Source organism: Physeter macrocephalus, chromosome 5, assembly GCF_002837175.3.
Source record: "Physeter macrocephalus isolate SW-GA chromosome 5, ASM283717v5, whole genome shotgun sequence".
NCBI classification, from domain to species: domain Eukaryota; kingdom Metazoa; phylum Chordata; class Mammalia; order Artiodactyla; family Physeteridae; genus Physeter; species Physeter macrocephalus.
This window is the reverse complement of record NC_041218.1, coordinates 42,603,785-42,626,646: the sequence shown is the minus strand read 5'-3', so window position 1 is coordinate 42,626,646 and position 22,862 is coordinate 42,603,785. Positions and strand designations below refer to the sequence as shown.

The 22,862-nt window shown below is 47.8% G+C and overlaps 1 protein-coding gene across 6 annotated transcripts in view; it reads right to left on the bottom strand.

Annotated features, from left to right (window-relative positions):
• EEPD1 (endonuclease/exonuclease/phosphatase family domain containing 1) overlaps nucleotides 1-22,862 on the bottom strand; it is a 78,560-nt gene that overhangs the window by 31,494 nt on the left and 24,204 nt on the right. Inside the window, exon 3 of one of the 6 annotated variants that reach the window (XM_055084925.1) lies at nucleotides 12,387-12,514. The exons of the other annotated variants lie outside the window; for them this stretch is intronic. Within the exon in view, the coding sequence (XP_054940900.1) occupies nucleotides 12,508-12,514 (7 nt within the window). The 3' untranslated portion in view covers nucleotides 12,387-12,507. Of the gene's footprint in view, nucleotides 1-12,386; nucleotides 12,515-22,862 lie in introns of those variants that run through there. 6 annotated transcript variants of the gene reach the window in all.

Sequence of the window (22,862 nt, the reverse complement as noted above, 5' to 3'; positions counted from 1 at the left end):
CGGGCTGGGTATTAATTTAGAGTTGCTGGTGGTTTTCCACTTCCCTATGCTCATCTGTAAGAAAGGAGAAAGCAAAGGAAGGAAAATGACTGCGGAACGGGAAGAGCGACCGCACAACGCGGCCTCGACCTGCGGTGCTTTCCTGAGCTGCTTCCTGCCCAGGTGTAGCCCACCCCATGACTGCCCCAGACCCTGTCAAAGTGGCCACACTTCAAAGCCACTGTGTGGAAACTGGAGCCTGGCCCAGCCCGGCCACCAGGAGCTGCACCATGACAAGCATCGACCGCCCTACGTTCTGCCTGGTCTACCGGCCTGCCATTCTGCCTTCTTCTGGAATTGAAGATCTACACCCAGAACCCAACACCTGTCCCCAGCATGCCAAGAGTGACCGCCAGCAGGTCGAGCCCCACCAGAGGGCAGGGCCAGAGGGCCTGGCAGGTGGTCCACCCAGGGCAAGCACAGAAAGGCAGGAAGGACACTGCAGGGTCACTGCCTCCCCTCTGTGTATGAGGGCACTGGGGTGGCCATCCTGCTTTAGACACCGGAAGGGAACCTGGGCCAGTACAACATAGGGCTCAAGAGCTGGGCTTGAAGGAAGCTCTGGGTTCGAACCCCAGCTCCACTTACAAGCTACGTAGCCTTAGGCCCCTGTTAGCCTTTCTAAGTCCTGGAGTCCAAGGCTGTAAAATGGGGTTAGTGGTGGTCCCACCTCACAGAGTCCTAGTGATGGTTTAACTTAAAGGCACTTAAAGCTGGATCATCCGAGAAAGGTTAGCTTAGTTTAAAAGACAACCTGCACAGCACCTGAGTCCAGCTGAGAGCGATTAGGCCTGCCACAAAGCCTCTGTCACCTAGCAGCGGCCTGTGCTGCTGTGTCCATTTCCTGTGGGCACCCTCAGCAGCAGGATGCCACCAGCCTCTGTATGGAGGCCCCAGGCCTGCTTGGCACGAACGAGCACACAGGGTGAGAAACCCAAGTCCCACGGAAAATAAACAACCCCTCCCAGGCAAGACCCTGGACAGGCAACCCCATGTAGAGGCCCCGGCTGGAATTCCAGGCTGTCAGCAGGACCTCAGGCCTCTAAATTCTCTCCGGGGGAGAGAATTCCACACGGGGCCGGGCCTGAGCGATGCGTCCTAAAGACTTTTCTATCCTGAGCTCACATTTCTCAGCTCTCGTATCGACTCTCATCTAGCCCCCCACTGTAGAGATGCACAACGAAACTGCTCTCCCGGTTTGGAGTCCTCTTCTATGTCCAGTCCTTGAGTAGAGGACTTTTTGAATCTCCTATCACCGGGTGAAATGCAGATTCTGAGTCTCTGGGTCTGGGGTGGGGCCTGGAACTCTGTGTTTACAACAAGCTCTCAGGTGACGCCCGTGCTGCTGGCCCGGGAGCAGTAAGGGCCAGAGGGCTTTGAACAAGAATCCTAGAGGATGCCTGAGCTGGCAAAAGGGCAGCTGAGGCAGGATGCGCCGGGACTCAATCCTATCTCAGGCTTCATCCAGCAAGAGCCAGTCAGAGAGTTTCTCACCTATAGAACCTGCTTTCTAGACCTTGGGCGTAAATGTACATGCAGGTTTCTGAAAATACCACGTGACAGGGTGCACGGCGGAGACTGAAAGAGGGGCACTCTCTCACTTGGAGAGACTGAAGGAGATAAAGGGCAGGTCAGGGAAAGGCTGGAAGGTAGGAAAGAAGACAAATCCCTCCTTTATCACTGGGGAAGGGAATGTTACACACTGTGGGTTGCACACGGCGCCTCGTTTATCCTCACAGCCACTCCAGGTGGTGGGCAGATGAGGAAACGGAGGCTTGGACAGGTAATGCGACTTACCTTGTGTCACTCGGCTAACGGTTATCAGAGTCAGGATGTGAAGCCAGACCAGGCCTTTCCGGCTCCAAAATCCAAGTACTTTACTCCATCCACACCCTGGTGTGGAAAAGATGCTGGGACCTTTCACCCAGCTTCCCCCAAAGTTAACATCTTACAAAACACAGCTTCATTACCTAAATCAGAGCACTAACGGTGACAAAATAATATTAACTCTCAAATGTAATATTCTACAGACTATATTCACATTTTGCCAAGTGTCCACTAAGGTTCCTTCCTGCTCCAGGATCCAGTCCAGGACCTCACAATGTATTTCACTACCATGCCCCCTTGGTCCCCTCCAGTCTGGGACAGTTCCATCATCTTTGTCTTTCGTGACCCTGACAAAGTTAAGAGTACTGGCCAGTTAACTGTAGAATGTCTCTTGATTTGGGTCTGTTTGTTGTTTCCTTGTGATTAAATTCAGATCACACATTTTGGCAAAGATGCCACAGAAATGAGGTTGTACTCTTCTGGGGGTATCATATCAGAAGATAATTGAGGTTGCTATGTCCCGCATGGTAGGGTCCGCAGGTGTCTCCACTGAGAAGTTACCACTTTTCCCTTTGCAACTAATAACCATCCCATGTGGAGTTACTTGGAGACCGCCCAAATGTCTGAACAGGTGATTCTGGTGTGGGCTCAAGTTCAAGGGCCACAGGGCTGGAGGAGCAGTGAGGAGAACCAGAACTCATGTACCCAGGAGAGAAACCTGGGTACATGTTTGACCACTAGCTGGCACAACAGACAAGCTGCCGAAAACCCCAGCAAATCTCCAGCCTCAGCCTCGGGCATGAATCGGCCTGGGAAATTTGGTAATCTCAACAACAATAACAAAACAACCCCAAAACACAAACTCAAAACACCCTCGGTGTCAACCTCCCAGCAGGAATGTTCTGAAGGGCAAATCCAGCACTCACGGCATCCAAGCTAGAAAACTGGAATGTGCAGGTAATGATTCCTCGAAAGTGAGCACTGCTTTCTAGAACTGAGCTCTAATTCTAGAGCAAAACTGGGCATGCTTAAAGAAATATAATGCTGGAGAAAGTACCCACAAATCTTAGAAAAGAGCAGTAAGAACTCAAGATTTACAAGGTGATAAATAATGGCGACCGTTCATAAATGACTACGAAGGGCCGGGTGCTGTGTGTGTCATGTGTCGGGGCCGGTCCTTGTGACAATCCTATACAGGGGAGGGGGGGGGTTCATCACAGTCCCCAAAGCCCCTGCGTTCTGAAGGTTCTGATGCTTGCAGCTAGCTCCCTTCCCCCAGGGAAGTGTCCCTCCCCTTTCTAGATGCTGGGGGCACCACGGCTTCTGGAGAGAGGGTATAATTCCCGTTTTAGGGAAGCAGCAGCTGAGACTCAGAGAGGATGCCATCACCCAGCCAGGAGAGGGAGAACGGGAATCTGAACCAGGCCTATCCAATGGCAGGCTGTCTCTCTACCTCATTTTTTTCCCCCAAAGGCTCTGCAAGACTGGTCCAGGGAGTCCTGGAAGTTTCAGAAGTCATAGACTTATTAATCCCAAACATTACTGTTAATTATTACTTATTATTAATTCCAGGCATGAGGCCTCATTTCCCATAAACACTGTGCCCTGCCATCTCTCAGCAAGTCCCCATCCTCCCCCGCTTCCTTCCGAGGGCCAGGCCAGTAATTAGGGAAGCTAAAATTCTAAAGGTAGGGGATAATGAGCTTTTAATAATTACGATAACAATGATAAACACCCCCCCTTCCTAGAAAATTTCTGGGCCGGGATGCCAGTCAAAGGCATTACGTGAGACTGGTGTGTCCTGACGGGGCTGGCTGGGTGAGCATGAAATCCTGAGGCTCCCGGCAATGTGTAAGGCGCTCTTCTGCTTTGGAGAAGCAGCAAGAAGGCTCTCCCTGTGGTCCTTCCCCTCATGGAGAGAGCTCCCAGCACAGCCAGCAGGGAGCTGTCAGGAAGACAGCTCTGGCTGGGGCCTCTGGGGAGGGGACAGTCACGACCAGAGCACCCATCAACCTTCAGCCACGCCTTGATTGAACACAGCATCCAACTTGTTCCCACACACAAGGAATGCAGAGGGTCTAATCTTGTAAAGCTTCCTTCTTATCTTCAGGGAAGAAGGGCCTTGATATTCCAGCATTCAAGTGCTTTACACTTTGCGTGCAGACCTAGAGAGTTTCCTGCTCACCACTGCACATTTTGTCAGAGCTCTTTAACTAAGATTGGAAAAGACGCTACAAACTCAGTTCATAAAGGCGTAAGGCCTTACGGGATGGCGTTCTCAGCTTCTTTTACGAATCATTAAGAGGGGAAACATTTTTCAGACCCACCCCTGATCTCACGGTCAGAAGCATCCCATCAGGGAAGCCGTGCGCTGGGCCTGGCTCTGACCCGGGCTCACTGGGTCAGGGCAGCTCTGAGTCTCCTCTTATCTCCCTTGAGCATATCAGACATGTTTCCCCTTACCCTCCTCTTACCGCGGAGTCTGTCAGGCCTCAGTATCCCTCCAAGAAGCCAGCCCTGCCAGCCCTCTCAGCCCCACCTTTCACACTAATAGGGCGACTGCTTGTGGCACTCGGAAGGGGGGGCCCTGCCCCTCAAGCTTTACTGTATCACCAGGACCCAGCCAGGTCTCTGCAGGGCGGGCAACCAATAATACCTGATCACTAAAGGAATACAGAAACGGACAAAAAGAAGAAATGAGTCAGAAACAGATTGCATCAGGAGCCCTAACTGGGGCATTAGGAGGGATTAGCTTCAAAAAGAAAGACTTTAGTCGTCTCCAGGGGCACAAGTATTCGCTTCTGGTAACTGGAGACCAGGTGAAGAAGACACACCCAGATCACCACTGGAATCAACTAACAAATCCTGGTGCACACAGGGAACGTGGATTTCTGATCACGTGCCCACATTTTAAAAAATGTGTACTTCTAAGCTAAAGGGTTAGGCAAGGGAGGATGAGGAAGGCTGATTTAGGACCCAGTGCCGCCTCTCCCATCCACACCTCTCCTGGGGGAGCCCCCAGAGCAACTTCACCATTCTTCCCAGACCAGTCCAGATGTAGCCTGGGACCCTGCCACCCAGCACGACGTGTACTGTCCACCCACCCCAGAAGCACCTGGGATTCTGTTAGAAGGATTATGACCACCGGCTTGCATCCCATGCTGGGTCAGACTCTCTGGGATTGGGACCAGGGAATCCGCATCTAAAAGGATGTCCAGGTGAACCTTCGGTAGAGGGACACTGTGGACCACTGCCCTAGCAAGAACTAGCAATCACTTAGAGTCTGTCCCATTTGCCATACCTGGACTAGAGTAGTATCCCTGGAAAGCCAGACGGGGGCTTTTCCCATGAGAACAGGATCTTAGCCGAGGAGTTACAAGCTCTGGGGGATGTGATTCAGAAGACTTACATTCTGATGCGAGGGAAGTGAGAGGTAACAAGATGCAGAAAGAAGGTGGCAGCAGTAGGCGCCAGGCCTGGAGAAGTCCTGTGAGGTTCCCCTGCCCCAGGGGATACTCACCTTGGAGGGGGCCACAAGGAATGGACAGGGAGGGACGCCAAAAGAACTACTGGGATGAAAATCACCACCTTGAAAATTGTGCCTCTGGTTGGAACTGGCATTCATCCATTGATGCATTCACTCATTCATTCACCGTTCCAGGATTTTTTCCTTCAGCATGTACTTAACATGCCTGGACCAGGATCGGACCCTAAAGCATGAATTTGGCTCCACATATACCCAAGCTGTTCCCAAGGAGGACCTCAGGGCCCGGAAATCAGGCCCAATGGACCACATCCACTGCAGACAGCATCATCTTCCCCATGTGGAACCAGAAACCCGAAGGGTCCCTCATATATGAGCTCAGGTCTTTTCTTGACCTCACGACACAAATAGCCACGGTTCTTCTGGAACAAAAAGGACTCAAAACATGAAGTTCAAAGGCCACACAAAATAAACCCAGGACTGGTGAGTCTCAGGACTGGTGGAGGCTGCTTGGCCCTGAGGACTCAGGTGGAGACAGAGGCTCCAGGCAAAACTCTCCAAACCCCTCACGCTGTGTCCGAGGCTAAATTTTGCTGTCAGCTCTACCTAGCGCTGTGATATGGCCCCAAAGGGCACCTCAGAGGGAGATGATGATTATTCTAGAAAAACCCTTAAGAACAGTGTACCAGGATGAGACTGCCGCTACTGGTCACCCACTTACGGTGGCAACTGATGGCCTGGATTCCTGAATTCCTGCCAGAAAACACAGCCCTGGGCACATGTTAAACAAGACCGCCCCTCATAAAACATGAAACAACACCCCACAGTGTCCAAAGGAAGGGCCTTCTAGAAGCTGTGGTCCCTGGAGCTTTTCCAGATTTTTTCTCTACAAGGAGAGGGAATCTGGCCACCTCAGGGCATGACTCCATCAATACTTAATGAAAAATCCAGAGCTTCACTGGTCTTCCTGCCCCTCCTATGTTCTTTCCACGCTTCCCTCCGCCCTCGGGGTAACCCTGCGCCTCTGAACGGCCTCTCAAGGCCTACTCGAAGGGGTCCCTTCCTTCCTGCCCAGCCTCATTGCTCCATATTTCCCCCTAAGGCTTCCTTTCCGTACTCCAGCTATACTTTGCCTTCATACTCTAAACCTCTTCACTTTCTCCCTCTCGGGACCTCTGTTCTCTGGGCGCCTTCTTCGTTTAACTTCTCCTGGTGGGCGCTTCGGAGCTTGGCGTTCATCATCAGCTCTTCCGGGACCCTTTCTTGACACCCCACTCACCCCGAGATTCAGTTAGCATCCACGCTGCTAACTTCGAACTCTGTGCCCTGCTTGCCTCAAGCACTGGACCAGGAGTTTCTTCAGAGCAGGCACAGGGTCAGGGCCCGGCAGAGCCGGGCTGAGGCTATCTGGAGAGGGGGAGTCCCTCCCCAGGCCCCCTGCCTCCAGCAACCTGAGCCCCACACGGGAGACTGAGGGACACAAGGGGTCCTGTGCCACGGCCTTCCATTCCTGCCCAGGGGCATCAGGGCATCGCTGGTCTTCAGGGAGAATGCACAGCCCAGCCGGCCCCTGAACTCGGGAGAGGGAAGAGGAATTCCTCCCCCACGCTGATACTTTTCAGTTCTGATGCAAAAGGCCTCTAATTTCATTCATGGAAACACAGTTTAGTTCTACTGGTGGCCCAAGGAGTATCATTTCTACTCTTAGATTTTAATACTAATTTTTTTTTTTTTTTTTACTATAAGGGGAGCTGGGTTATATGATAGTCTCTGCCTTCAGTAAACCAGGTCTGCCCGGTATTACCCAGTGCAGAGATGCAGGGCTGGTAAAATTCTCCCACTCAAGTCCCACATTTGTCCACTTTGTGATGATACTACAAGCTGTACACTCCCGACTTCTATATTTTTCACTAGGCACAAGAATATTATTCCAATTCCTGTTAAGGAAAGAGAAAGAAGGAACACGTGCACATAGGAAAGGACATCATCAGCGCCCTGAAAATCAGAGACAAAGAAAGGTGTCAGCTCCGCAGAGAAGACAAGTGGGCGGAATCTGCTGCCTGTTCATTCCAGTCACACGGGGCTTCCCTCTGCTGCTGCCCACAAACGCCTCTTGCAGAGTTTCTTCCCTCGATTCACGTGACAAGAGGAGTTTGCTGCATCTGTTCTTTTGCTTTCTTCCCCTTTAAAAATAATTTGCGGTTTGTGTGTTTTTACACAATACAGATTAGCTGGCAGGGGATGCGTCACTGCTCGCACACCATCACTCCCGGCGTTTAAAAATAAAAATCACATCTGCAATGCAAAGCTCACGGGCTCTGCTTTTAGAAGAGGGTGAGAGACTTTGGGTGCCCAGCACCTTCTTGTAAATGCGTCTCAGCTCCTATGTGCCTGTGCGGGACTTGTAAAGATGAGGCCTTTTAACCTGCAAGGTTCTGATAACCTGGAAGAGTCTTGGTGCCCCAAACCTTGACCTCCCAAACCCACCCATGCATTCTCAAGGGCATGGGGCAGGGGTCACAAACAGCCTCAGGATCCCAGACTCCTAAACCAGCAAAGGCTGTGGTCTCTGGTAACAAACTGTCCCCAGGATAAGCTCCCTCAGACTAACAAAAAAGAGCAACCTTGAGTCACAAAATGTAGTGCATCTGGTCAGAGACCCCCGTTGGCATCTGGGATGGTTTTAATCAGAAGTGCCCAGATGTACACCTCCCAGGATGGCTCGCACTTGACCAGGCAGCTGAACACGTCATTAATCGTTCCCAGTCTGAGTGCCCGTCTCTCTCCTTCAGTGTGGACTCGAGTCTCACTGTGGAAAGTAAACGATAGCTAGCCACTGCCAGTGCCACCTTCGTCTCGGCTATAACAGGGGCAGGGGGACTCAGCACGCCAGGCTACTCCGGTGCCTCCGCCTCTCCCCGTCTCCCTGGTGTGCGGCACACACCCTCTCCCACGCTTACCTACAGCTGTGCCAGAAAGGTTTCACCCGCAGCAAGGGCTCGAGGCTGAAACAGCGGATTTTAGGTTCTAAATCAAAGCCGTCTCAGACTGGTTGACCTTGGGGCCCCGTCTCCTCATCCTATTAACTCACTCTTGTCAGTCCAAGCACGCGCTTCATTTGAGGACCAGCAACCCAGCTGCCCAAGGTAATGAGGTCTGGCATAAACCAACTCTTCTCAGGAGAATGTTTCCTGGACAGAAACCATGGGCACTTCGTAACTTGGTACCGCCATGGCTGTTTCCTAGGGAGGTCTGGTTTTAGACCACCTAGCCCAAACAAGGGAACGCTAAAGCTCCTGCATAAAAGCGAATGTGGATATCGTTTCAAGTTCTGAAACCTCTTGAGCATTCTTCTGGGGAAGAGGTCAATGACCGGGAATGACTTAGGGGAAGACGGCTGGCATGAGACCAAAATGAGGAAGTCGAAGCACTCGGGGTGTGGCAGGTGCAGGTCATGCTCTCAGCCAGCCCGGATCAACCCCAGGAGGCAGAGGCCAGGAAGGATGTGTGATTACTTGAGGGTGGGCTTCTCTGTAAAAATAACGGGGATAATGAAGCTGCAGGCTTCATCCCCCACTCTCCCACTTTCAAAGAGCGGGTTGTTTTACATCTGTACTCGGTTGAGTGTTATTTTTATGTTCCAGGCTTTCATTAGGTATCAGACTCAGGACTAAAATAAACCTGAAGGAACAAAGGAAGCCGGTGGAAGAGGCCAGATGTTTTCCCCTCTGCTAGCCTGCCAAGGTCACCCTGTGTGCTGGTTGCTGCTCTCACTGTGTCACCTTCAAAAGTAATCCCGTGCTTAAGGATGAAATGATGCACAGCCTTTGAAAAGTCAAGCAAGAATCATTTCTCGGTCAGGATCAGACTGATTTTTGTCTGATTATGTCACAGGAATTGAGAGTGGAGGATGGACACAGAAGCCAAATCAAGAGTCACACGAGCTACTATTTACAATAGCCAGGACATGGAAGCAACCTAAGTGTCCATAGACAGATGAATGGATAAAGAAGATGTGGCACATATACACAATGGAATATTACTCAGCCATAAAAAGAAATGAAATTGAGTTATTTGTAGTGAGGTGGGTGGACCTAGAGTCTGTCATACAGAGTGAAGTAAGTCAGAAAGAGAAAAACAAACACCGTATGCTAACACATATATATGGAATGTAAAAAAAAAATGGTTCTGAAGAACCTAGGAGCGGGACAGGAATAAAGACGCAGACATACAGAATGGACTTGAGGACAGGGGGAGGGGGAAGGGTAGCTGGGACAAAGTAAGAGAGTGACACGGACATATATACACTACCAAATGTAAAATAGACAGCTAGTGGGAAGCAGCCACATAGCACAGGGAGATCAGCTCGGTGCTTTGTGACCACCTAGAGGGGTGGGATAGGGAGGGTGGGAGGGAGACACAAGAGGGAGGAGATATGGGGATATATGTATATGTATAGCTGATTCACTTTGTTATAAAGCAGAAACTAACACACCATTGTAAAGCAATTTTACTCTAATAAAGATGTTAAAAAAAAAAAAAAAAAAGAGTCACCCAAGCTAAAAACAGTGGTCAGCTCTGACTGCAGGTTTCCTGTGTGCACCTCTCATCTTCACGTCATCAAAACCAAAGGGGTGCCTGTTGCTTTTATTTTATGGATGGGGAAACTGAGGCACAGAAATATTATGTAATTTGCCCAACCTGTCAGACACAGCTAGCCTGGGGCACAGGATGTGAACCAAGTCTAATTGCAGACCTCTGCTCCTATCTGCAGTATTAAATAACCTCAGCAAGGCCATGTGCATAAGTAATTTCTGGGAAGCCTTCCTTCTCTGTCAACATGGTAAGTGGAGGGTATGCACATTCTTTTATTCCCAAAGCACCTGTGCCAACTGGAGCTCTTACCTCAGTAAAGACCGACTGCCTAGATTTCAAGATTCTCACATTCAGCAAGTCTACCTCCAAAAGTTAATACAGCCAAAGCACTTCAAAAGGATTTAGGGAAATTAATGTCCACTGATAATGTAAAGAAGTTCAATGTTATACCATAGTTATCTGCACATTTAATAATAACATCAGTATTAATATTTCAAGACTAAATAAAACTATTCATGGATTTTTTTCCCTAGGACTTGGCATTTTAAAAAATCCCTGTTTTTCAACGAGAAAAATGTTCCAGCCTTCAAAATTAAGATTAGGACTCATACTGAAATTTCTATAAACTGGGTTAATCAATTAGCAAATATATTTTGGAGGACCATACTGTGCCAGGCAGTGCTCTAGGCCCCTCCCTCACGGCCCCTGCAGTGCGCTATTCACTGGATCTCACACGCTGTGACGGCTGGGGGAGTGGGAATGGTCTGACACCCGCTAACACCCACTGCAGAGGCCAGGGTGAAGGACAGGAATTTCTCAATGGCACTGGTCACTACCTCAGACTACTGAAGATCCACAGCATCTGTCAAATCAAACCCACTGAATGACACTCAGCTTGTCATGCATTAAACTGATATTTTATAATGTAGAAATCAATATTTGATAATAGATTGTTGTAAAGCATTTCTAAATATGAAATTATATAAATCCTTATTAACATTTAGCATTTTCATAATGAAACATCAGAAGTAACCAATGGGTCTCAAAAGCATTCATCTACTTGCTTTTCAAACATATTTTAAAATAAATGCCTATAAATAGCTATCTATACATTTCAGAGCTAATTTTTTTTTTTAATGCAAACCACTCATTTTGGCAGATGACTAGGAAGCAGGACAGGAGGAAAAGGATGCAGAATTAACTCTCACCACCTATTTACTGGAGATCTCATCTGAGCAAAGGAAAGGCCCTGATGGAAATTTTGCTTTTTATTGAAGCTGATTATTGATACATAGCCATGGGATCACAGGGCCCTCCTTCCCTGCAGGACCCAGATGATAGCCACCCAGCCTACCTGTCTCAGCTGCAGTCACAATGCTGCTGGCTGCAGCATCCTACCTCTCAATAGAGTGTCGTGGGAAGCAAAGGCCATTACTACACCATTGAGACTGACCCCAGCACAGTGCCGGCAGGTGCCAGACACACGAAATGATGGATAAAATGGCATCATGGGCTTCCCTGGTGGCGCAGTGGTTGAGAGTCCGCCTGCCGATGCAGGGACACGGGTTCGTGCCCCGGTCCAGGAAGATCCCACATGCCGCAGCGGCTGGGCCCGTGAGCTGTGGCCGCTGAGCCTGCGCATCCGGAGCCCGTGCTCCGCAACGGGAGAGGCCACAACAGCGAGAGGCCCGCGTACCGCAAAAAAAAAAAAAAAAAAAAAAATGGCATCATTATAACTGACAGACGGCAGGGAGAAAAGGAAGTGTCTTTTCTTTTTCTTTTTTTTTTTTTTTGTGGTATGCGGGCCTCCTTCTGCTGTGGCCTCTCCCGTTGCGGAGCACAGGCTCCGGACGCGCAGGCTCCGGACGCGCAGGCTCAGCGGCCATGGCTCACGGGCCCAGCCGCTCCGCGGCATGCGGGATCCTCCCAGACTGGGGCGCGAACCCGGTTCCCCTGCATCGGCAGGCGGACGCGCAACCGCTGCGCCACCAGGGAAGCCCGGAAGTGCCTTTTCTATTCATTTCTGGCCTCGTCCTCAAATATAATCATTTTTGCTATATCAATTATCAAAAAAAAGTACGTGCTCTAAAAATCCTATAGTAAATATAATGGAGCTTATGAAAAAAAAAAAAAAAGAGACCGTTCAAGACTGATGCAAATTTGTACCCAGAGAATTAACAAAGCAAGCAACAATTACAAGTTAAAAATTACCAGCACAGTTAAAAACTAATTATGAATAAGTAAACAGGACAAGCAGATAATATTTATACACCCATGTTCATAGCAGCATTATTCATACAATAGCCAAAAGGTGGAAATGACTCAAGTGTCTACAGACAGATGAATAGATAAACAAAATGTGGTGTATACACACATAGAAATATTATTCAGTCTTAAAAAGAAAGGAAATTTGGACAGATGCTACAACACGGATGAAACTTGAGGACATTATGTTAAGTGAAATAAGCCAGTCACAAAAGGACAAATGCTGTATAATTCCACTTATAGGAGGTACTTAAGAGTAGTCAAATTCATAGAGACAGAAAGTAGAATAGTTGTTGTCAGGAGCTGTGGGGAGAAAAGGGAGTGAGGAGTTAGTGTTTAATGAGTATGTGGTTTCAATCTGGGAAGATGAGAAAAGTTCTAGAGATGCATGGTGGTGATGGCTGCACAGCAATGTGAATGTTCTTGATGCCAATATACTTAAAAATGACTAAAATGGTAAATTGTCTATTACGTATATTTTACCACAATTTTAAAAAAGAAAAAAAAAGAAAGAAGACTTCACTTAAAATCTTAAAAGGTAAAGGTGCCTTGACTGAAGAGGAGGGACAGAGGAACTGAGGCTGCTGAGTTGTAATGACAAGGGCAAAATGCACACAGCTCAGAGAGAGCCGTGCAAAATCACTTCTTGAACAGATCACGCAGCCAAAACGAACCAAGAACAAGGTGAATGGGTTCTGTGTTCTCCCTTGCCTTGTGGAGTTCTGCTGGATTTGTGTACTGTTGTAAAATATTAATATGCTGGGAACAACTGACTTCCACATTACACTGACGTCATTCCCATACTTATAATCACAATAGCATACGAGCTAACCTGTGTTACAGAAATACATGTTGTAGCTAAAACGTTTGGTATTTAACATTTCCAATAATACTTCCTGAAGACTACTGAAAGAATGGTGAGCTTACTAAATTGTAATCAGCCCAAATTTTAAATCTACCCCAGCCACAGCAATGACCTTGCCTACACCTCCACCCACACACGTATATACTCATGCATCCTTACCTGTACATTTATTTTGAATTACTTTTTTTAGTTGAACGTCTTCAATCCATTTCATTTATTTATTTTTTAAAATTTTATCTTGAGTTACTTTTAATTGCTTGCCTTGAATCACTCTACTTCCCTCAGATCAATGCAGACATTTTAATTCAGTCATAAAGGGAAAAACAGACAATTATTGGGTCCTTCCAGTAGGCTGCCGCTATTTCACAATCCAACAGGAGAATGTGGTAACGCATTTTTGCTGTCTTTAAATGAGGCTACAGAACCGTCTTTGGGTTCCCCACTGAACCCAATGGATTCCCGTTGAAGGTCTGGAATTGGTGCCAGGGGCACAGACCCTGCTTCTCCTTCTGGGAATCACACTCGGAATTTCAGACTGCTCCCACTTGGGATAAACTTTCTGGGGGTCAGAGAGCCAACCTGCCCCAAAGTCCTTTGCTCAGTGGCCATTATCACCCATCACTGTGAACCCTAAGGAAATAAGAGACTATACTTTTGAGGAAGAAGAGGGTGAAAGACAGAAGGAAGGAAAATAGCAGGGAAGGGGAGGGCTCCGAGAGGTGCTGGAGTGAGGCCAGGATGCCAACAAAGTGTTGGCCATTTGGCCTCTGGGTCCCTGGGGTATGCAGAGCCCCAATTACATGCTGCTGGTTTTCTGCATATGCCAGGAAGAATCCAACCCACCAAGCAAAATAAACACATCTCTAGAAAGGAAAAAGTGAAGGTAAATGTACTTCAAGTATCTATATTTATAACATAACAGCCAGTTATACTTGTTCCAATGTTAAATGGTCCCTTTTGCCAGTTGGTAAAGGGATATTCTGATTTATGCCGCACACTTTTACATCAAGGTAAAGGCTCTCTATGGAGCTTAAAATAACCTGATATAGAATACACGATCCCTGCAAAGTCTAATGACATGAGAAACAAACAGGCTGCCACCAACACAAAGGGCACAAAGTAAAACATCAAAGCTGCTTAGGAACCGTGAACAGACACAGAGGCATGATTTTCTTTCCCTGACAGGAGCCATCCCTAACTCAGAAAGCTCATATCTTACCAGTGACCTCCATGAGTTGGAGAGGGCAGCATCTTTCTAGGGTAGCAATGTGATGGACCACAGCCCATGGGACTTAGGGCAAGGTTATCTGGGAATCCACGCGCTCACCATTGTTACATCATGTCTGGCACAGGGATACTTGATGATGGTGTGATCAATGTAATAAAAATTCCTTAATCAGACACCAAAAGCTGGCCACTCTAATCTATTCCCAAGAGAAATTCTTGCCCACATGCACCAAGAGACACACACCAGAATGTTTGCAGCAGTACAGTTTGTGATAACCAAAAACTGGAAACAATCTAAATGTCCACCACCAGTAGAATGGATAAGTCAACTGTGGTGCACCCACTGCCCACAAAGTGGAAGGTACTTCAGGGAAACGAACAGATCACCGCTACATGCATCCGCACGGATGATCTCAGGAGCATAAGGTTGAGTGGAACGAAAGTGAGCTGCAGACAAATACACGGCATGTTACTCAATGTATATGAAGCCCAATGATACGTCTGTTTATGGATATAAACATATGTGGTAAAACTCTCCACAGAAAAGCAAAGAAATGAACAATGATGAAATTTCCAGCAAGCAGTGATCTCTGTGTGGGGAGGGCACAAAGGGAACTTCAAAATAACGGTGTTCTCTTTCTTGGGTGGTAGGCATTTGAGCATTCCTGGAATCATTAATTCTTTATATCTTACATGTATGTTGTGAAAGTTTTTGTAGTAATGCATTTTATAAAAATACTATTTTTATTTATTTATTTATTTATTTTTGGACTCAGACTCTTTATTACAAGGATATTCCCTTAAAACAGGAAGAAAGTAGAACATACAGAATGTCTTCCAATGGGGCTCCAAAAATACTGTTTTAAAAAGCTGCCTGATTATGAGAGACAACTATAGAATCATTCATGCCTCAAACTGAAGGGATTGCAAATGTTCAGGGGAAGGCAAAAACAAAGGGTTGTCATTCCAGAGCTTTCTCCTGACCTCACACAGTCCAAGGTCTGATATTCCCAGGGCACACCTGACTCTTGATTCTGTGACTGTCACTCAGATAAGATGAAGTCTCAGTTAAAGATGGTCTGGGGGGGCTTCCCTGGTGGCGCAGTGGTTGAGAGTCTGCCTGCCGATGCAGGGGACACGGGTTCATGCCCCGGTCCGGGAAGATCCCACATGCCGCGGAGCGGCTGGGCCCCTGAGCCATGGCCGCTGAGCCTGCGCGTCCGGAGCCTGTGCTCCTCAACGGGAGAGGCCACAGCAGTGAGAGGCCCGCGTACCACAAAAAAAAAAAAAAAAAAAAAAAAAAAGATGGTCTGGGGGCTGCTGAGTGTACATAATCCCTCCTCTTTCTTAGAAGTGACCAAAACACATCGCTGGGCTGGGGCAGGCGTCAGCAAACTGCAAACGCATGGGCCATACTCGGCCTGACAGCTGTTTTTGTGCTACCTGTAAAACTAAGGATGGTTTTGACTTTTTTTTTAAATGGTTGAAAAATATCAAAAGAAGAATAAAATTTTACAACATGAGAAAATTATATGAAATTCAAATGTCAGTGTCCATAAAGTTTTTTTTTTAGATTTTTTTAAATTATTATCTATTTTTGGCTGCTTTGGATCTTAGTTGTGGCACGCGGGATCTTTCGTCGTGGCGTGCGGGCTTCTCTCTAGTTGTGGCATGCAGGTTTTTTCTCTTCTCTAGCTGTGGCACACAGGTTCCAGGGCGCGTGGACTCTGTAGTTTGTGGCATGCAGGCTCTCTAGTTGAGGCATGTGAGCTCAGTAGTTGTGGCGCGCGGGCTTAGTTGCTCCGCGGCATGTGGGCTCTTAGTTCCCTGACCAGGGATCGAACCCGTGTCCCCTGCATTGGAAGGCGGATTCTTTACCACTGTGCCACCAGGGAGGTCCCAGTGTCCATAAAGTTTTATTGGACCACAACCACATTCATTCATCTGTGGCTGCTTTCATGCTACAACAGAAAATGGAGTAACTGCCTAAAGTATTTACTATCTGACCCTTTGCAGAAAAAAACTTGCCTCCCTTGTCCTAGAGAAAAGTTTAAGAAATAAATCAGGTCAGGTACAGAACCTAAGACACAAAATTTGCTTCTGTGCTTATACTGGACCTCATTTCATATAAAATATATGACTGCTTATGAGACTATATAATAAACTATAGTATAAATTTAAAAAACAAGAAATATTCTGGCTAGAATGGGGAGACAGGCCCAGACAGAAAGACCATCCAGGGCATGAGATCTACACAACTATCAACACTGGAATACCAATCTGTGTTCTGAGCAGACAAAGCAGAAAGGTATACCATTGTGGAAAAAGTCACGTAGTCTGAGGAAAACAAACAAAAACATAACAGTTATTCGGAGCAAAGCTGTTCTCCCATCAAGTGTGAAGCCATCCAGTGTGATGTCCTGACAACACTTCCCCCGAGACAGCTCCCTGCGACCCGAGCCGACTATACTATTCAACAGCACAACAGGAAAGTGGCAATTCTGTGGAGCCCTCTGTCAGGCGGGTCTACTAAGTAGATGTGACCGCATTTTATCAAAAAGAGACCATGCTCAGGCTTACTGGGCCTCCAGTATCATCTTCTGCCAGGAGCACACTAGACTGTGCATCTGCCAAATATAAAACCTGCGCCAAGCAAGCCACGTTTTGGTACCCGTGGAGAGCACGATGAAATGTGTGTGCCATGTGCACATCCTAAGACACTCAGAACAGCCCACAGTCAGCTGCTCAAGCTCGGGGAGAACAGCTATGACTGTTGGGCATGTGAACTGGCTCAGGAGCGGGGGCTTAGAAACAGGGATTACCATCCCTCTGGGCCTTCTCTCCAAGGTCTGCCTGACCCAGTCCATCTAGAAGCCCTGACTCACCCCACACTGGAGCTTTAGGGTTGCCATGGCAATGACTGTCCACAGAGGAAGGAAGAGGCAAAAGGTCAAAGGTCAGCATGACATGAAGAGTAGAGGCTAACAGGTTGTGAACACCCAAAAGAGCATCTACACACATGAAGCAAAACTTTAAAAAGGTGAAAAGGTACAAGATGCTGGATTTAACCTCGAGGGTGCCGTTTTAGTGCCTACCTCTGCATGTTGGTCCCGTGTCCATCTGTTGACGGGAAAGAGCCTCTGCTTCTATTGCACAACAGCACAGATGGAGCCCCGAGCTGGGGATGAGGAGTTCTGATCCTGCTCTGAAAGCTCGGTGGGAACTTAGCCAGGGCAAAAGCTGCTGAGACCAGTTTGGTTTTACGGCCGTCCCAAGGTCTCCACAGGAGATAGGTTCTAACACGCCCTCTGATACCAAAATCTGAGGATGCTCAAATCCCTTTTATAAACTGGCACAGTATTTGCATATAACCTATGCACATCCTCCTGTATACTTTAGATCATTTCTAGATTATAATAATTTGTAACATAATTATTATTATACAATGTAAATGCTATGTAGATAGTTGCTGGCACACAGCAAATTCAAGTTTTGCTTTTTGGAACTTTCTGGAATTTCCCCCCCCCCAAATATTTTTGATCCAAGGTTGTGGAACCCATGGATACAGGGAGATGAATGTAATTATAAAAGAATAATCAGTACATTTATATAAAATATTTTAAATGATTTATTTGTATATAATTTTGGAAGGTAATACATTCACATAGTTCAAAAAAATCAAGATGCTTTGGAGAGACACACTGAGAAATCTAGCTCCCACCCCGTCCCCCATGCATCCCCCCACCATAGATGACCATTTTATCGGATCTTTGGTGTTCATGCAGCTTATCTTAATGAGTTCACAAATAAATACGAATACACGGCCTTATTTTTCTCTCCCTTTCTTACGCACAAATGTATATGCTGTTCTCTACCTTACTCTTTCCCCTAACAATATAGAATGGAGATCTTTCCACATGGGCCCTCTCTCTCCTCTGTTACAGCTGCAGAGTGTCCCCCTGTGTGGCTGGACCCCATGTGCTACAGTGGACACACAGGCTGTTTCCAGGCTCTGCTGTCACAGAAAAATGTGCAACGTGCAACCTTAACTGGAGTTCACTCTCTGTGTGCAGGTTTGTTTGCAACATAAATTCCAGAAGCATATCAGACATTTTAATTCCCCTTCCCCCCAGGCTACTATTTTATAAATCATGTTTATTTTTGTCAATGGCTTTAGTCACTGAGGAGAAACGCAAGAGATGGGAACTGGGGTAGCAAAAGTCTTGGAATCCTTTTTTCGGTTGGCAATGTTAGAGAAAGAATAATAGTGTGTGCCAAGACTGTCCCGTGGTCCTGTGCCTTCCTCTCCTCCTCCTTATTAACACTGACAAATAAGGAGCTGAAAAAAGAATAGCTGAACATATGGGATAGAGAAATAAATGCTCTTAACAAGTCTATGAAAAGGGAAGCCTTGAGCCCTACTGCCCTGCTGGTCTGTGGTTCTGAGGTTGGGGACACCAAGAGAAACTCCAGGTGTTTCCTAACTCTGTTGTCATATTTATTTATCTCCTACACCAACGTATTTCCACATGTACCCGCTTTCCCCTCTCAAATGAGTAGGGGTGGCTGAGGGCTGGGAGCATGAAGGATCTGTGAGACACAAGCCAAACTCAAGGTGCTTCTTACCCTGGCCACACTCAACTAGGAAATTCAACTCAAAACTTCTTTTTATTCCTTTCATGTCAGGTTGTGTGAGATGTTAGGAGTGCAAAGATACGATCTCTCATCCTTCTTTTTTTTTTTTTGGCTGCACCCCACAGCATGCGGGATCTTAGTTCCCCGACCAGGGATCAATCCTGTGCCCCCTGCAGTGGAAGCTCGGAGTCTCAACCACTGGACCGCCAGGGAAGACCCATGATCTCTCACCTTGAGAAACCTACAAAACGTCAACCCTGGGATGGGCAGTTCGATAGTTGCCAAAATACAGAGATGAGCACAGGACACGAGAAGAGAGCCTCAGCAAGGAGGGGTTACCTGGCCCACTTGTGCTGCACTGACTGTAGAGTTTCCAAGTGGAAGGGAACAGAGGCAGCGGGTGGAGTTTAGGGCAGCAGGATGTGGTGGCAGACTGTGGAGGGGCGAGAGGTAGGAACAGAAGGTGAAGAAGGCATGTGGACAGATAACTGCTGACCACCTGGCAGCCCCTGCTCAGTGGTGCTCAAACTTCTGCCTGCGCCAACATCACCGGGGAGCTTGTCAAATGCACGTTTCCCAGGCGCAATCCACAGAGGTCAGATCTGGTAGGTATGAAGTGGGTTCAGGAATCCACAACAAAAAAATCACTCTGAGTAATTCTGCAGATTATCCAACCTGACTTCAGGAAATGCTGCTGAAGGCAATGGAGGTGTAGCGTGACAGGCAGGCCTTAACCACCCAGGTTACTCTGGAGCTGGCAAGTTACGAGGAGGTGGGAGGCCAGGAGACCAGTAAGGGGGACGATGCTGCACAAGGCGAGGTACATGATGATGGGGCTGATGGCATGGGCTTAGACAGCAGAAGACAGAGTTAGGGTAGAAGTGAATGGACTTATAACTGATGCCCACTGTCCAAACAGGCACAGAGCAGGGGAGGAGCCCGATCTGCCCAGGGTGGAGGCCAGCTTCCCAGAGGAAGGGATTTTTAAGTTGGGATCTGAGGATGAGCTGGCATTAGTGAGATACCCAGGCAGGTGCATGTAGGCTCCTGAAATTCACAGCCAGCATTCTAAGGTAGGTATATGTCCAAACCTCCTGGGGATGCCACAAAGCCACACTGTGTGTGCCCTGTGCACGTCTATTAAAGTTTCTCCTGCCTACCACCCTGGTCTATGACAAGCTACAGCTATGGGTACAGTCACAGAATCCCCAATATTCCAACAGCAGTGCCAGAGAGAGGCACCATGGCCCTGGTTTCTGGAAGGGTATAGAAGGGGAGATCCTGCAGCCTTTCTGGACGCTTTTCCTCCAAACCCCCATGTACTTAGAAGGGCGAATGAGTGAGTGGGCAGAAAGGAGAGAAGGAAGAAAAGAGCTGCTGCCCTGTGACCTTTGCCCTCTCCTGTCAACCCCAAATAGAAAAGGGTACAGTGCAACGTGACACCTGGTAGTGACAAGACAAGGGGGAACACATACTGCACAGGTGGGGAATGACCTCACATCACTTCCTCCAGGTGTTGCAGAATTCTCCTAAGCATCCTGCGCCCTGCCGATTACCTGAGTCCTTCGTCTATGAATTTGTTGTTGGTGGAAAAAGAGTCTTCTTGGCGTCTTCCCTGTGCCACTGAAGTTCCAATATCCAGGTGCCCGGGGCTGGAATCTCGAGAGAAGCCATTGCTCACTGGGCTGGGGAGAAGCGTTCTCAACCCTCCGCTCCCAGAATCAGCGTGAGCTCTGAGGGGCACAGCCGTGCCTGCCTCCCCAGGCCGGCAGAGGGGCATCTCAGTGGAAACGGGCATAGGAATGTCTTCAGAGCATCTCGGGTGATTGTGACGCACGAGGAGGGCTGAGCACACTTTCCGGGGAAGTGAAGTGGGTGAGACTCCCGGCTCCAGCCCGCGGCACTTCCGTCTGTGTGCGTACTGGTACATTCTGGAGTTCTACCTACAGTTTCCCTCGAGGAAAGCTTCTGCTGATTTTTAAAGCCTGCAAACCACTGTATATAGGTAAGTTTCTATATAATCGTAACCGCGTTCCTAATTCTATTTTTAAAAATTATTTATTTATTTATTTTTATTTTGGGGGTTGTGCCTTTCTATATAATCGTAAACGCGTTCCTAATTCTATTTTTTAAAATTATTTATTTATTTATTTATTTATTTTTATTTTGGGGGTTGTGCCGCACAGCATGCGGGATCCTAGTTCCCCTACCAGGGATCGAACCCGCGGCCCCTGCATTGGAAACACGGAGTCTTAACCACTGGACTGCCAGGGAAGTCCCCGTTCCTAATTTTAAAATAAGGCATCACTACCTCAACCATCCTTACAGCACTCTCAGTAATTCTCAGCATGTAGCCTACTTATATATTACTTACTGGTAAACTATACAGAAGTAGAAATTTAACAGTATGTACATTATAAAGTACAGCTAAAATAGAAATATTAAAAAGATGAGATAAAATTCACATAAATAGAAGTTCAGGGGATCACCAGTCCCCATTGGCCCAGCAGTGGTGGGGGGAGGGAAAGGCTGATTACCAGGGTGGGAGGTAAACCACTCAGTCTCTCAGATTAAAGCCCCGGAACATTGCTCTGCTTAAATATATTTTGAAAATGCATGTGTGGAGAAAATAGAGGCTCTCCACAGGAAAAAGCTGGTTTGCAGGTGAACAGATGGTTAATGGGTAAGCTCTTTTATTTCATGCAAAGAAGGCATTTCTAATTTAGAGTTTTAAGATCCCAGGAGATCAGATGGAAGAAGGATCTTCCCCTTAGAAAAGTACCATCGGGCAAGATGCCAAGGCTCTAACCTCTTTTCCAGTTTAAGTTAAACCTCTGGAAAACAAACAGGAGTTTTCTCTTGAACAAAGGCACAGAGAGAAAGGGTTCTAGACCTAAGGCTTCCTCAGATGAACAGAACACACAGAACACACACTGGGATCATGTTACTTCCCTGGGGCAATTAAACAGGGAGGCAAGTCAGCACCTCAGAGACACAGCTGATCTTCAAGGGCTGCTGACCAAGTGCCAGGCACTGTGCAGGAAGCTACGACCAGCAAGGAGCAGGGCACGCCCTACCTTGCAGGGCTCATGGTGGGTACATGAGTAATTACAGTAATTTCAAATCCTCCGGAGTTGCAATTTCAATAATTACTCATGTACCCACCATGAGCCCAAAACTGGGGCCCCAAATTAAGAGAGCCTCACAGGGGCCCTGTGCTGGCATCAACAGGAAGAGAAAGGGTGGGAAGATGGTCCCAGGCAGAGCCCAGATGGGAACTGGAAGAATTCCTGACTGGCAGGAACATCAAGGGCTGAGAGACGGCTGGAGAAGTCGAGATGAGACAAGGGACAAAGAAGGGGTGACAGTGTGAGTGTGGCGGGGGGGGGCTCCCTGTGAGCACGGCGAGTGTGGAATCTATGTAAAAGCCCCGTGGGGATCCACCACACTAGCATCTTCAGAAAGGTTAGGTCTCCCTTTTAGAAGTCATACTCTGATTGCAGGGTGTGGAGTGGAGCGGATGGGAGGCTCTGCAGGAGGCCTGGACCAGAGTCAGGCCTCAGCCAGAGAGAGGAGAAAACAACCGTAGCCACAAATAATGACACAGATGATGGTCATGGTGACGATGATACTGGGAACCAGGGGCTGTTGTCAGTGCTTTACACCTGTTAATTCAATTATTTGTCCCAACAACCTCTGGGGAGGTCCACCATCACCCCCTTTTCTGGGACAAAATGAGGCACAGGGAGCTTAAATGACTTACCTTAAGTCAGGCACTCATTGAAAGGACCAATGAAACAGACATGACAACGGCTGAGAAGTCAAATAAGATGTCATCTAGGGCTGCCCTGGTGGCGCAGTGGTTGAGAGTCCGCCTGCCGATGCAGGGGACACGGGTTCGTGCCCCGGTCCGGGAAGATCCCA